The following is a 14,739-nucleotide window of genomic DNA, read 5'->3' on the forward strand; positions in this document are numbered from 1 at the left end:
TGTGGTACCAGATTTAATAAAGGGATGCGTGGGAGGGAGCACAGAAGGGAAAGAGAAAGGAGACAAGCAGGGGGAGCAGGCAGCTGCACTGCATCAGAGAGCATTGGTCTGCAGCACATGGTGCCAGGGCTGAGGGAGGCAGAAGGATAGCCAGGCCCCAGGTCTCCTCCCCTCTGTGCTCTCCTCTTGGGAGCAAGATGCAAAACTGGCCCTGAGGAGCCCAGACTGGGGACAGTCAGGTGAAGAAGAGACAAAGTCTGGCTAATGTGTGGCCATCAGCCCCTGCCTCCCTCCACTGCGCTGAGTGCTGGCACGTTGTGCCTGTGGGACGCACCCCAGTTGTTGCCAGCATCACTCTAGAAAAATATTGAGGCTGACACCCAAGATGGGACAGGAAAATAGGAGCCTGCCCAAAGTACTTCACATCTTTGCCTACAAGTCACAGCAGAAACGCAGTTCTCAGAAACCAAAGCCTGGCCCCCCACCATGGGCTTGCTGTCCCATTTGCTCCCTCAGTGGCAACCCCTGGGTCTCAGGCCCACCAGCGAGGCCTCAGGCACCCAGGGGGAGCGCAGGACCTCATGTGTGCAACAAGTGAGCTGGATAATCACGGTAGCAAGAAGGGAAAGATTGCACACCAACAAAGGCAGCCGTGGGAAACAATTTTATTGCCAGCAAAATGCTGCGGGTCTTTGTTTAGTGAGTGCACTTCCCATGAAATGCAATTGCTCACTGTGGTTTTAAACCAAGACCACCCTGAAAATGAAGGCAGTTTCCATTAAACTGAATTACTTTTCCCCAAAACTTGCATGACAATGGTAATGCCAATAAGGAATGATAGCATTAAGTGAGAGCATCATTTATATTTTCTATTAAATCACTGTCATTTCTATTACAAATGGCATCGTGCATGCATGCCATGCTGATTTAAAGCTTAGTTTAAAGCTTTAAGTTTAAAGTTTAAAGTTTAAAGCTGATTTATAGCTTAGTCATGATTAGTTATCACAATGCCTAAGCAGAGCATGAAATACAGGTAGCACAAATGTGTAGCAACCTCACACCAAGTCCAGGTGAACGCTGGGATCTAAACTGAACTTAGTATTAGCAGATAAGTTGGTACAAACATAGTGGTGTTTTTTTGAAAACATTCATAAGCCCATCACCATTGCAACCCTGAAGGCTATTTGTCTCCTCCACCCCACCTTTTCCACGCTCTTCAGAAGTGGCGAGCCAGGAAGCGAAAACAGAAGGTGCAGCGACACGTGACTGCCATAGATCTGACCATGGAGATCCAGTACAAAGCAAGTGCAATGTTCAGTGAATGACTCAAATGCCTAAAGACACTCAGCAAGGAGAAAGTGGGGTTGCTAAGTTGGCAAGGTTGGACGAGCACTGGTGTTGCAGCAGTCAATCAGGGAAGGTTTCTGCTCTTGAGGATGTTTTCCAAAAGTTGCTGAGCTTCCTGGAGCCCATGGGCTGCTGCCACACTGAGAAGTTTCTCCACTTCCCTGAAGGACATGAAACTTTCATCAAGAAAATTTAGGAGGATGTTTGATTCATTCATAGCTAAATTTCAATTACCCAGGCTTTTATAAGTGGAACACAGCTACTGAAAATGTCTGCAAAGTTTACTCTCCACTATTCAGAAAATTATCTGATTTTCCTTCTGCTTTTCCCTGTGGTCTGAGCACATGTGTTTTGGGTTTGGTGATTTTCTCATCTTAGTTGAAGTAGAGATGGGTTTGGAGCTCTTGAAATCCCATTCAAAACATGAGTCTGCCTCATCATGCGACATGCAGTGGAAATTGAAACAAAACGTGCTGGCCACAAGGTTTGCCCAAACAATGCTATTTTAGCTTCATTTAGTTCAGAACTGCTCTTTCCAACCTCAATTTCAATTTTCAGACTTGGACTAAATGTAAAAAAATCAAAAGTAAACAAAACACAAAATCTATCAATCACCATTTTGGGAACTCATCAGTTGTTTTAGCTTCACTTAGCCCCAGGACTAGTCACCACAGCAAATGTACAAAGCACAGGGCAAGTTTTCTTTGGCTGTGGGCCTTGCTGGGAACACTGGTGTGAAGTGTGCACAGGCACATTAGGGAGAAAAATGTGTCCTGAGTGGTTTCAACCCAACCCCCAGGCAGGCAACAGGAAACTTCTCATTGACTTCACTGGATGGGAATAAGAGTGAAAAGGGAGTTCCCCCCAAAAAGAAAGACAGGTCTTTATAGCAGAAAATTCACATGTCACTTCAATAGCTCTTTCTATCCCAGTATGGGTCTTGTCCCTTGCCTTGATTGGGAAATCATGATGGAAATACACATGCATTCAGACCACAGGAATTTTGTGTACTGTGGCACTTAATTTTTAAAATCTCATTGGACTAACTGGAGTTTTTGGTTTTCCTCTGCAGGTAGGGCTGCATTACTGACATTACAAGAAGAGGGCATTAGAAATGCCAGAGTAGCTTCATGCGTGGAGTACTTACAGCACCAGTTTCCCCCCCACCTCCCCAGGAGGAGCTGGGAATGCAGCTGTAATGGGAAGGAAGACGATTAACTCAGGTTACCCTTCTTCAAGTGCCATGGTCATGTTTCTGAGTGCCCCCACCGCCAGGTTGAAGGAGGAGTGGGGATGGCCCTGCCCCGCAGCCTGCCTACAGGGGGGAAGAGACAAGTAAAGTCAATGGTAAGAGACATACAGAAGAAGAAAACCTGAGTTTGAATGTTTCCAAATGAGGTAAGAGCTGTCCTGATTTTGGCTGAGGTAGAGTTACTTTTCTTCCTAGTAGCTAGGTACAGTGCTGTGCTTTGGATTCAGTATGAGAATAATGTAGATAACACATTGATGTTTTGATTGCTGCTGAGCAGAGCTTACCCTAAATCCATGATTTTTCAGTTTTCCGTGTTCTGGCAGTGGGGAGGTGTAGAAGAAGCTGGGAAGGAGCATGGCCAGGACAGCTGATTCAAATTGGCTGAAGGGATGTTCCACACCATAGTGTCATGCTCAATATATAAACTGGGGGGGAGTTGGCCAGGAGCTGCCCATCACTTGTTGGGGACAGGCTGGGCATTGGTCAATGAGTGGTAAGCAACTGTATTGGGCATCACTTGTGTTTCTTGGGGTTTATTCCTCTCTTTTATTATTATTATTATTATTGTTATACTTTATTTCAATTATTAAACTGCTCTTTTCTCAACCCACACGTTCTACCTTTTTCCAATTCTCCTCCCCATCCCACAGGGCTGGGAGGGGAGTGGGGAAATCAGTGAGCGGTGGTGTGGTACTTAGTTGCTTAGATGAGGTTAAACCACGACAGAGCAAATAAGGAAGAAGATATGTATAATTCACTGTTCTGAAATGTGACTCCTTCGAAATGTTCAGGCCCTGATTTGGAAAACATCTTTATTCAGAAAGGCACGAAGGCTTCAGCATTTCTCTAGGTAGGGATGTCCTTAATGATGCCTTCTTTGATTACAGCTCCTGCTGTTACAGGCATAGTTATTTCAGCCCTTCCTGTAGCTTGATGCTGTTCTGTCCTGAGCAGACACAGAGGAAACATCTAACGTGCTCCCCTCCTCTCCCCTCTCTTTTTGGGTAGCACAGTAACTTCCCCCATCTCTCATTCTTTCCATTTCTCACCAAGAGTGTTAGGATTTTAGGGGCAGCCCAGGCTCCTACCACAGGTGTGACCACTGTGGGTACCACAGCAAATGCACACACAGGCATGGCTGCCTCGCTTATGTGGCAGAAACCTCTTGGGAGGGTGTGCTGAGAGCAGGAAATTAATATGTTGCTGTACCTTGATTTTCCATTGCCTCAGCAGTTCCTGGCTCACTCCCCTCCTGCGCCTGTGCATTTTCCCTGCTGCCCACCTGCAGCTCAAACCTCCCCAAAAGGCTATTCAGCAAAACCAGCATTCTCTGCACTCTTGCTGCTGAGACACTTTCTTTCTTTCACTGATTTAAAAAAATAGCAATAGTAGGTGGAGAAAGTGGAGCAAAGCGTATGACCCACAGTGAGAAGTTGGGAGCCCCAGATCTCCCTGCTGCCACCTGTGAACCTCCCTCCCGCTGCCACAGGACAGCTCAGTGCAGCTGTCCCCCAAAGCACTGCCAGCTCTTCTTCCTTCTCCCATGCCACAGTAGCCTTTTGCCAGAAGAAGCCAATTTCCAACGGCAAGAATTGTGCCTCACCTGAACCAGTGCATAGCCATGTCATCATTTTTTTCCACTCCGGTTCCTGGGTGTGAGACAAGGTATCAAAGTCACAGACAGGTTATAGAACACAGCATCCAAAATCCAGCAGTGTGGTGGTACCACATACCACAGAGCCATGTTTGTAGTTCTGGCTTATAAGCATACCTACTCTGGCAGCAAGTTAGCCATGGACTGGAGAAACATTACCTTGTAAATACCTCTGTCCCAGGATGTGCTGGGCATTGGGGTACCCCAGGCGAGCATACAAATGAGCCACGTGGAAATGGAAATTCTCATAGCACAGTGGGATGTAGAGCAGGAGGAGGCCAGCGATGATTACAGCTGCCAACTGTAAAAGAGGAACAGTCATGATGCAAGGAAGAAAATAAACTGAGGACCAGCTACAGCAAATATTTCATCTGAGCTCTGAAGCCTCCCAAAGCTATTCCCCACAGATAAATGGGAGGAAAGTCTCACATAACCACAGAAAACCAAAGTCACCTTCGATAGAGAGCCAGTTTCAGAGTTTCCACTGAAGCTGGCAGAAAAAGCCCCACTGAATTCAATGAGCAGTGCATCAGCTCCTGAGTTAATTTCCCCTTTAAGGTCTGCTACAGCAAAGGAAACGACAATAATTTTATTTTCTAGTGGTCCTATTGAAGAAAAAGGGAAAAAAAATCATAAGGTGCCATCAGGCTTTTACAAACATTCTATCAAAGAGGCTTGCCAGAAGTAGTCTCATTCCCCAGGCAGCTAGGTCCTTGGCCCACCACTGCCCACAGCATTGCATATAGATGTGAGCACTCACAAAATCACAGAATGGATCAGGTTGGAAGGTACCACAGTGGGTCATCTGGTCTAACCTCCCTGTTCAAGCAGGGTCATCCCAGAGCACATCAAACAGGATTGTGTCCAGACAGACCTTGAATATCTCCAGTGAGGGAGACTAAACAACCTCCCTGGGCAATCTGTTCCAGTGCTCAGTCACACGCACAGTAAAGTTCTTCCTCACATTCAGATGAAACTGCTTGTGCATCAGTTTCTGTCTGTTGCCTCTTGTCCTGTTGCTTGGCACCACTGAGAAGAGCCTGGATCCTTCCACTTGACACCCTCCCTTTAGATACTGATAGACACTGATGAAGTCCCCTATCAGTTGCCTCCTCTCAAGGCTGAACAGGCCTGGCTCCTTCAGCCTATCCTTATCCCTTAATCATCCTTGTTACCCTTTGCTGGACCTGCTCCAGGAGTTCCACGTCTCCCTCCCTTTGTGAACATCCTTGGCTCATAAAGCCTTTCATTCTGTGTTACAGTAAGGACATGCCTACATCCACACCTGACAGGAGAATGACCTTTGGTCTGAAACTCTTCTTTCATCCAAGGTATAAATCAGCAAAAAGTCTGATGAACTGAACCAGCAGGGAAAAAGATGAGAGACTAGAATTAGGCTGTTTCCTTTTTGATGCCAAATTGGATTTTCTTTGTTCAGGGAGCTAGCTATTAGCTTCCAGTGAGAGGAGCTGGCACCTTAAGCATCCACATCTTGGCAGAGTCAGGGATGCCTGGCTAGGAACAGAAAAGCAGGCTTAGGAAAACGCTATAGGAGGCCCATGTGGAGCCTCCTGCCTGCACAGGTTACCAGGAGCCCATTGCCTCCCTGCAGGGGAATGCAGAATGTCTCGTCAATGGTGCCAGCCCTGCAGAAGGTAAAACCCTTTCCTACTACATGGGAAGATGGAGACCAGGTAGAGTCCTGAGTGGAAGACGTGTCTTTGAGAACAACAAGGAGGCAAGTGCTGATCAGGTCCCTCAGTGCAACCCTGTGCTGAGATGCAACACTGATGGTATGGGATCCAGAGGAGACCACTAATACTTCGGCCTTCAGCCCTGTAGCTTTGGTGAAAGCAATGATGGATTCTTGGACCTGATGTTCATGGGGACATGCCAAAGCACCTGCAGACTCTCTGCATACCACTATTCCTCTCCTGTGGATGCGGAAGCAGAGAAGATACGAGAAGCCCATTTTAACAGCCAAGTCAGAAACAAGTACGAGGGCCTGTCCAGGGCCTGACCACGGCTGTTGCAGAACAAGCTCACTTTTTCATCTGGGCATAATTTCTTGCTACAAGTACTTGTGACTAATGGCTACAGCATGTGGGTTTGTCACCATGCCATGTTCAGAATGAGCCAAAGGGACAAGACGCAGCTGCAAAGGACAACAAGATGCAAGAGCTGTAATTGTCAGGGGCTCTTCTGGCCATTATGGATGGTTTGACGTAACCCACAGAGAAAGATGCAAAAAACAACTCTCTCTCTTTTTTGGAGGGGCACGGTATAGCACTTCAGGTATATGTAGACCATTGCAAAGCAAATGATGCATTTAGATACTGATCTGCTTCTCAGTTGCCTGTAGGGCATAAGGACAGAGGTGATGTGGGTGTGGCACTTCCTCGATGTTTCATGGGGGCTCCTGCAGTCCCATGCACCATGATCAGCTGTGGTGACTGCCGGAGGCAGCATGTTGGTAAGAACTTGTTGGCTCCTAACTGGCACCCAGATCCTAGTTTGGGCCCATCTCTAATTTGGATTAGTGAATGCTGAGGATTAAATGAGCCTAGTTAGCTAATAAAGCTAAGCGAATAAAATAGGTAAGCGATAATGACACGCAAATGCCCCAACATTTGATTTTCTGACTGATAAACTTAGGGATGTAGGAAATTTTGATACACACACCATCATACCCATTCAGCCTCTGTGATGCTGTGTGAACTATGCAGTACTGTGTATGTGCTGATGGGTATGTAAGTCTCTGAAAGCCAAGGCAAGTCCAAAAGGAAATACAAAGAGTGGGAAATGTGGCATTTGAGAGGAGCTGCTTCTATTGCAAGTTTGGTACATCCAATACATGTAACAGCAAACAACCAACCTAGTAAACTAAAGGAAAAAGGACGTGGAGGGCAAGGTGCTGCAGGTCACAGGGGAAACCTCTGTGATCATGCACCACTGCCATTGGGGTACATCCTTGAGTGAATGCTCCCTGCAGGACACCACCTCTCCATGACAACGTCCATGATGATCAGCCATCCACTGCTGGCAGCTTCCATCTCACTATTGCAGAGACACTGTGCCTGGCTCCTTTGAGGCAGATAGCTCAGGAACCACCGGATGTCCACTTTTTGTCCCAAGCTGTTTTTTGAGGGGAGGCTTTCAACTTTTTGCAGTTGTGTAGGCACTGTCAGGTATGGCAAGCAGTTCCTTTAGAAATGACCCACTGAGCATCCCTAATCTGATTTTTTTTTTGATGGTGGCTTGGGTTTTTTTTCTATTTTCTTTTCCTAAACCTTCCTAAAGGGTGAGGAAAACCAAGACCTATGCATGACAAAAGGCAGGTGCACAAGGTGCTGGAGAACACTGATCCCAGCTCTGGAAGATGGCACCACCAACACTGGTTCCTTGGCTGCCCACCAGCTTGAAAATGCACCTATAAGCACACAGCTAGTCCCACACAAGCAGAGACATGAGCAAAAATACTCCTTTGCCCTCTGCTGTGGCTGTGGCTACATCTGCTATTTTAAGTGTCTCCAAGACCAAAAGAGAGGGAAACTGAGTGACCTTTCTCAAAAAGCAGCTGCTGATGGAGGGGGGCACCTGAAGTGAGATCTCCTTCCAGAAGGGATGAATCAATGAGGTGCAAGTCCCATGGGCTTCTTCCACGTTGGTTGTCCGTAGCCCTCACCCTCACAGTCAGCATGGGGCACTAAAGGCACAGTGTACCAATAGTCCCTGAAATGAGAGCTCCTCAGGGACCTCAGCCAGGCAACAAGTGCTAGTCTACCTCAAATGCAGGAAGAAACATGGGGAACTTGTTGCATTGCCCCATGCAGGGGTGTGAAGCAGATCACTGGCCTGAAAGCACCTTTGTAGTCTTGGGGGGAGCTCTCAGTTGCTCATCCCACCCTTTTCTTCCGTGGTGACTCATTAGAAACTACTTTGCATTTTTCAAACCTTGCATAGTTGGGGCTGCTCTAAAGCATGGGGGAAGCCCAGTAGTGTTGGTGGGGCTATGCCGGGGAAACAGGCAGTGAGGGACACAAATCAGGCTGGTTCCTACACAGCAGCTTCAGCATCTTGCCTGTGCCATCACCCATGTGCCCAAGCCCAGTGTACAGGATCGAAAATACGATCAAGAGGAACACCTAAAAACTCCGCCTATAACGACTGCACTTGAAGATGCCACCTTACTGTTTGCTAGCAAAAGCCTCCACTCCCCAGGCAGAGAAAGGCATCCCAAGACTTGCATTTGAGAGGCTGTTGTGTGCAAGGAGCTCCTGTGGCTTTGACCCACTCTAGCACCAGTGGCTTTCAGGGGCAGGGTGTAACATAACACCCAGTGCCAGCATTCCCACCCTGAACCCATCCCCACACTTACCTCCCAGCTGCTCCATGTTGAGCTGTTGGGGTGAGGGTTCCCACCCCCAGGACAAGGATTTGCCCCACAGGGATCAGCACTGCCCCATCCCTTCCGTCGCAGCCGCACTGCAGGCTTCGTGTCCCCCATCTCTCCTTCCCGCAGGGAGTCAGAGCGCCTCATTTTAACCTGGTCTGCTCCCTCTCACCAGGCACCACCACCGCCCTGCCATAAGTCTTACCCATCACCATCCCTCGGTTTCACTCCTGATTTATGGCAGCAGTAGCCCAGCTGCTTCGCTAAGATAAGAGGGATGGGTACACATCCCCTTGAAGAGTCATAGAAAAGGAAGATGCTTCTGACGAAAACCTTGCAAATCACCAATGTTTAACTCTCCCTGTGCTGAATATTTCTGTTTCTTCAGACTGGTCCCAGGTGTTGCAAGCCCTCACCAGTAAATTGTTATATTTGACAAATTTGATTACATTTTTTTTTCTGCTTTTTACATGTATGGATTTTCGACAAATGCAAGAACATGCAGGCCTAGCCCCAGGTGAGAAAATTAGAAAACGTACAATGATATACAATTAGGAAATTATCAGAACGTACAAATCCCCACACAAAATTTGACAGGATGGGATTTTTATTTTTTTAAGCTAGAAAAGAGCTTACTTGTTAAAGTCAGATATTTTATAGCTGCATAATTATGCCTCTATTCATTTGCAGTAACTGCACCTAGTAAATTTCAGATGGTAAATTTTGTTTTGCTTTCACATCTAAAAAACACCTCTTTTTAATGCAAGATCCCTAATGCATGTTACCTTCCTATTCTGAAGTCCTAGCAGAGGATTTTAACCAGATGCCTGGCAGACAAGGTCCATCTCATGTGAAATGCTGACCTTGTCTGGTTGTCTGACCATAAAAAATAAAATATTTTCCTTTCCAGTTTTACAGTAAGATAAGTGCCGTGCTTTGGTTTTAAAGAAAACTCCACCCCCAAAGAACAAGGATATCTCTTTGGTTGTGATGACTCAGCCTAAAAACCTTACTGAAGAGGAAACCCTTCATAGTTTCATATTTTATTTCTTGTGTTATGCTGCCACCATTGGGACAATTTCATTTGGTCAGTCACAGCCCCACTACAGTTGAAGAGATTCATCTTTATGTCCCTGATCAAAGTGTGAACCAGTTTCACAGTATATCAAATTTAACTGGACAGTAATAGTCATAGTGCAAGATCAACTGTTTCCAAGTGCAAACCTCTGCGTTAAGGAAACTCAGAAATTTCCAAAACAAGCCCAGAGCAGAAGGCCTTTCACTGCAGCAAAGAAGAGACGAAAGAAGGTAATACCTACTTAACCTTTTTTAATTTTCTCAGCTCCAATTACTAGAATTTAAAGAAGAAGAAAAAAACCAAAAACACAACACCCCTCTGGGAGTTATCCTTCCTAGGAATGATACACCCTTAGCTACAATTTCCAACTTTGGCAGAAGTGAACTCCAGAGTTAATCTTATTACTATTTGTAAAGGTGTATTGGTAACAGTTATATTTGTACTGACACCTCAGCTAGCTCTGGGAAATCAGTACTTTTCTCGGTATAAAAGAGACCCTGGGGCTCGCAGTTCTTTGTTGCAGATGACTAAAAATGAGAACATATTATTAATTATGCATTGTTCAGTGAGAGCCATGCTGTCTGTGTCACAAGCCAGGTGCAGTACAGGATCTCATTCCAGTTGTGAGCTTCAGTTACTTCTCTACAAAATCCAATCTACACCATGAGGAAGAAATAAACCAGGTTGTCACACTAGAAACAAAAGATGGCTGTACTAGCTGTCTCCTACCAAAAAAGAAGAATTGGATCCCCTCTACTTGCAATGACTTTGGCAAGGAAAGGGCAAGTCCGCCATGAATTTTCTCTCTGCTCTTCCAAAGGGCAGGTGGCATTTCTTCTTTTTCCCTTTCATTTTCACAGAACAAGTTTTGAAGAACCATTTCCAGCTCCTGCAAAGGAACATTTTGATTGAAATTCTGGAACAAGGCACCTTCAGGAAAACACATTCTTTTTCACATTTTTTCAGGTTGCTTTCTTAGGAAAAGAAATTGGTATAACCAAATTGCTATGTCTGGTAAAAGCCTATTTAATTGCAATGTCCTCTGGGCATAGGCATCACGTGGCAAATTAGAGCCACTTGAGAGTTGCCTAACTTGAACACACTTGGAGTAGGTCCTTGCATATGGCTTTGTAGCCAGCACAAAAGATCATGTAAATATAATTATTTAGAATGGAGCTCAAATATGGGTAAGGGTGAGAACCAAGGCATGTAGCAACAAGAGAATTTTGAGGGACAAGTTTCTGTGTAAGACAATGGAAGGATGAGGGTAAGGAGTTCTGGCTGCCACTGTCTCTGACAGACTGTCATTTCACTTTGCCTAACTAGCTGTAGCTTCCTTTCAGAGCTGGCTAAACAGGAACAAGATAAAAATCTATTCAGGGTAGTCATTATGACTATTAATAGCTGATACAAAGGAGTATAATGAACAGTGTAGATATAAGGGTAGTTCAAGTCTCTCTGAAATCAGTATGCAAGCGTTATCTGCAGAGCTATTACAGAGCCCTGTATTGAGTTAAGAGAATAGAAATTTGGCAGAAAATAAACCCTCCTGCTTTCCAGCTAGCCCTCAGGGAGGCTGGGTGCAACTAGGCTTAATTTTTTATTATAAGCAATTCAGCACTGTAAGTTTGGTTGCATTCAGTAAGATCCCAGATGCACCAATACAGTGGGTTACAGTGTAAGTCTGGTCTCATTCATGATTAGATATTCACAAAAAGTGCAGTTTATCAATGCAACAGTCTGGTCAAGTTCAAAAGAACTTGCATGAACACAGACTCACAAACAGTGCAGTGCAGCAACAGATTTTAGATTCTTTTAGATTGGTGGTGATTCACTAGACCGGCAAAATATAAATGTATATCATCATGTACAAGTGTTTCCAAGTATGCTCCAGAGGCACAGATCTTACCAAAGAGGCATCCATACTTTGGGGAAGGAGAGCAAGACTTGTCTGCAAGGTGGTTGTATTCTCATCTTCTGCCATGGAGGATTTTAAATGCCAAATTATACTCTTCTGGAGAAGTGGAGGTGAGAATGTAGTCAAATATTCTCTTAGCTGCCGCCATTAATGGGGGGGCAGACACTTTATATGTAAATGAGGAATATAAAAAGTTACAAATACAGTGATTATAAAGGCCAAGGGCAGAATAGAACTGTGAGACCCTAGATCACTTCCACCTGAATTGCAGTGATCGGGATCATCTACAACCTATAGATAGATAGCTTATCACCCCATCAGCAGGCCACCACGCCCACAGTAATCCCTTCACCACATATCTCACAGGTATCTCATTCTTTCAATGTGTGGAGCTGTTTAGAGATACCAGATCAATAAATGTATCTGTTAAACCGAACAGTTGAATCCATTCATCACTATGCACAACACAACCGTGCAACAGGAGAGGATGTGAATTTCCTGAACCCAAATACAGCAGCCAACAGAGAGACCCAGCTCAGCAGAACCCTTTCATTTGCTAGAGATCCTGCAAAAGGGCAGCAGGGAAGCCCTCTGCAAGGGGGAATGGCTCCAGGGGCAAATACAAGTCATACTGTAATTGATCTCGCCACAAAAAACTAGAGCCTAAATGAAAGTAAGCAGTGGTTACAGGCTGAAAAAAACCCTGACAAACTATATTACTCACTTAAGGGGAGTTAGGTCAAAGTTCAGCATACTAAAACCTCTGACTAAAACCTGTATACTAAAAAATGAGCTGACTCGGCTTAGCTGTCACCTAAAAAATAATTTCTCAAAGGCTTTCTGACACCTGGCTTTTGAAGTTCCACAGACATTGTATCCCAGCAATGCCATGGCAAAGCTGAGCACCAAGGCATGTATCTCCTACTTAAACTTGTTCAGGATTCAGAAACTGTAAAGTTCTGAGGGATGTGATACAAAGAGCTTTCTGGGAATGCTTCATCAGTCTGCTAATGAAGATGATCTCCACCACTTCTGTAGAAACTAAAATCCTGAAAGAAATTAATTCAAGATAGTCCAAATGATACCATGATCATAGTCCAGTACTTAGTGAGGGTGAGAATTGGTACCTGCTTTGTACAGTGTGTTCATATTTTGGAGGCAAGTAAAAATAATTGTTTTTCTCTAAGGAAATCATACTAAGTAGTAGAGTAGAAAAGAAAGCAGCACTACACCCCAGTTCTCCTAAGGCGTACCGAACACCATTACACAAGGTACACACCAGGCGGACTGCTCTTTTCTCACCAGGTTCCCCATAATATATCCTTTTAGAGAGATTTTCCACTTTCTTAATGTTAATTAGGCCAATAAAAGCCTATTATTCTGCTTTGTCCCCCTTGAAGCATATCTTCCTTCTTCCCACTGGATAAGACACCTGGGGCTAGGCTTGGGGTACAAATATTATCAGGAAGACGGAGGTGGTAAGTACTCCCTTTGTTCATGTGGGATTGAGGTTATTTGTGCTCACAACTGGGTCTGAAGTTGCTTTGGAATTGTTCCCATTGTTCCTAGTGTACCTAAACTAGTTTCCATTTATGTCTTTAAATAGCAGAGGGGGGAGTTCAGGTTGTGCTTGTTGAGTGAAAACTTCTGCAGGCTTCTGTAAAACCTTGAGGCTTGTTTTTAAACTTAAAAAAAAAATTCCAAACCCCATCAAACCCTCTTATCTTCTTTCTTGCTGTAGGAGAATATAAACAAATGAAGCTTCAAATAGACAGAAGCACCAGACAGTTACATAAAAACAAACTGCCAGATCCCTGCATGTAGGCGTTATCTGCTCTCAATTCAGTCCTGCCTCTCCGTGCATGTCCTTGGAAGTAGGTCTCCCCATCCTGAGGTGGTAGCAGCTAGGACTAGATGCCCGAACTGAAACTCGGGTGTTGAAGGCACTGATGATGTGGCCTCAGGCTGTCTGGAGGTTCAACTAAAGGGTCCTTTGTAACCAGGGGACCAAGTATTTGGGGTCAGACATTTGAGCAGAAGAGGTACAGTTTTATATCTTTACTATTCCAGTGAACAGCTCGAAAGATCTTGAAGTGAAGCTCTACAGATCAGTATTTCTGAGTATTTCAACTGTTGAAGACCTGAAGAAAGTGAAAAAGTTATATGGCAAGCAGAGTATCCTCATGAGAACGTTATGCCCTTAGCTCTACTTCCCATTAGAGGTCTGTCTGTAAGAGTATTCATCATGCTTGGGACCCTTTGATATCAAGGCAGAGGAAATACTTGTGTTAATGTGTGGTGGTTTAGTGATTAGACTGGTAAAGTGTATGACAGATCCTGCCAGTCTTCCGCCTAAAGAGCTAATTGGCCGGGGAAAGGGCAGGGTTTCCCCCTGAGCTCACTGCATGCTCACAGATGAGTGGCATCTCTCTCAGATAACAGAGACTTACAGTGTTCTGGAAGAGCACAAGGAATTGTTACTTTTTTGAAGCTGAAGGAATTGGATTAACCGAGAATACCCTCAGCTGAGCTCCGAGGTTTGACTGATAATTTACTGAAAATGGCACCAAAAAAAAAAAAAAAAAAAAAAAAGGGTTAAAGCTTAATTTCAGGAAAATACAGGCAGGGATTTGAAGCGCCAAAGCTGAGGAAACACTGCATTAATTAAACGTTACACTTGAAACAGAACTCATGATGAATTTCAGCCATAGTTTGTGAAACACCCAGTGAGACAAATGGGTCTGAGGCAGGATGGCCCTTTGTGATGGAGGTAGAAATGAAAACCAGTGCACATGTGCGGAGCTGTCAGCCTTGCCGGCATTCCCCCACCCCTGGAATCGTGAGGAGGTGGTGTGACTTCATCTGTATTCGACGCCACTGGGCAGCCTCGTGTTCCCCGCTAACAGCCCCTCATCCCAAACCCGGGACCTAATCTCCCTCAGGTTGCTCCTGAGGCGCTTTGCACACTAAACCAATTAACTCCCCCTGTGGGAGGGAGGCTTCGACGGCACTGCGGCGGCTCCGGAGCGCGACTCGGTGCAGGCGCGGGACCTGATGATAAAGAACCCCGGGTAACGGAGCGGGATGAGTCTGGGCA

At 45.3% G+C, this 14,739-nt stretch overlaps 1 protein-coding gene across 2 annotated transcripts; it reads right to left on the bottom strand.

Annotated features, from left to right (window-relative positions):
- Positions 1 to 655: 655 nt before the first annotated feature.
- LOC113986301 (secretory immunoglobulin A-binding protein EsiB-like) lies at positions 656 to 14,105 on the bottom strand. Of its 2 annotated transcripts, XM_039385563.1 has the most exons (6): positions 11,634 to 14,105; positions 8,632 to 10,613; positions 4,413 to 4,554; positions 4,203 to 4,248; positions 2,576 to 2,662; positions 656 to 1,508 (listed from the first exon to the last, which is right to left on the bottom strand). In XM_039385563.1, exons 2-6 carry the CDS (start codon positions 8,791 to 8,793, stop codon positions 1,412 to 1,414), a joined length of 534 nt encoding a protein of 177 aa, XP_039241497.1. In that variant the 5' UTR covers positions 8,794 to 10,613; positions 11,634 to 14,105; the 3' UTR covers positions 656 to 1,411. The 2 variants fall into 2 exon arrangements, with proteins under 2 accessions (XP_039241497.1, XP_027573708.1); XM_027717907.2 differs by having other exon boundaries at positions 8,632 to 14,105.
- Positions 14,106 to 14,739: the final 634 nt, after the last annotated feature.

This window comes from Pipra filicauda, unplaced genomic scaffold, assembly GCF_003945595.2.
Source record: "Pipra filicauda isolate LSUMZ 115617 unplaced genomic scaffold, ASM394559v2 scaffold117_size3949168_pilon, whole genome shotgun sequence".
Taxonomy (NCBI): Eukaryota; Metazoa; Chordata; class Aves; order Passeriformes; family Pipridae; genus Pipra; species Pipra filicauda.

Coding starts and splice junctions, on each gene's coding strand:
- LOC113986301 (XM_039385563.1), bottom strand. CDS start 8,793: ATGAGGCGCTCTGACTCCCTGCGGGAAGGAGAGATGGGGGACACGAAG. Junction 4,555..8,631: donor CAACATGGAGCAGCTGGGAG/GTAAGTGTGGGG, acceptor CCTCTTTTACAG/TTGGCAGCTGTAATCATCGC. Junction 4,249..4,412: donor GGGACAGAGGTATTTACAAG/GTAATGTTTCTC, acceptor TCTCACACCCAG/GAACCGGAGTGGAAAAAAAT.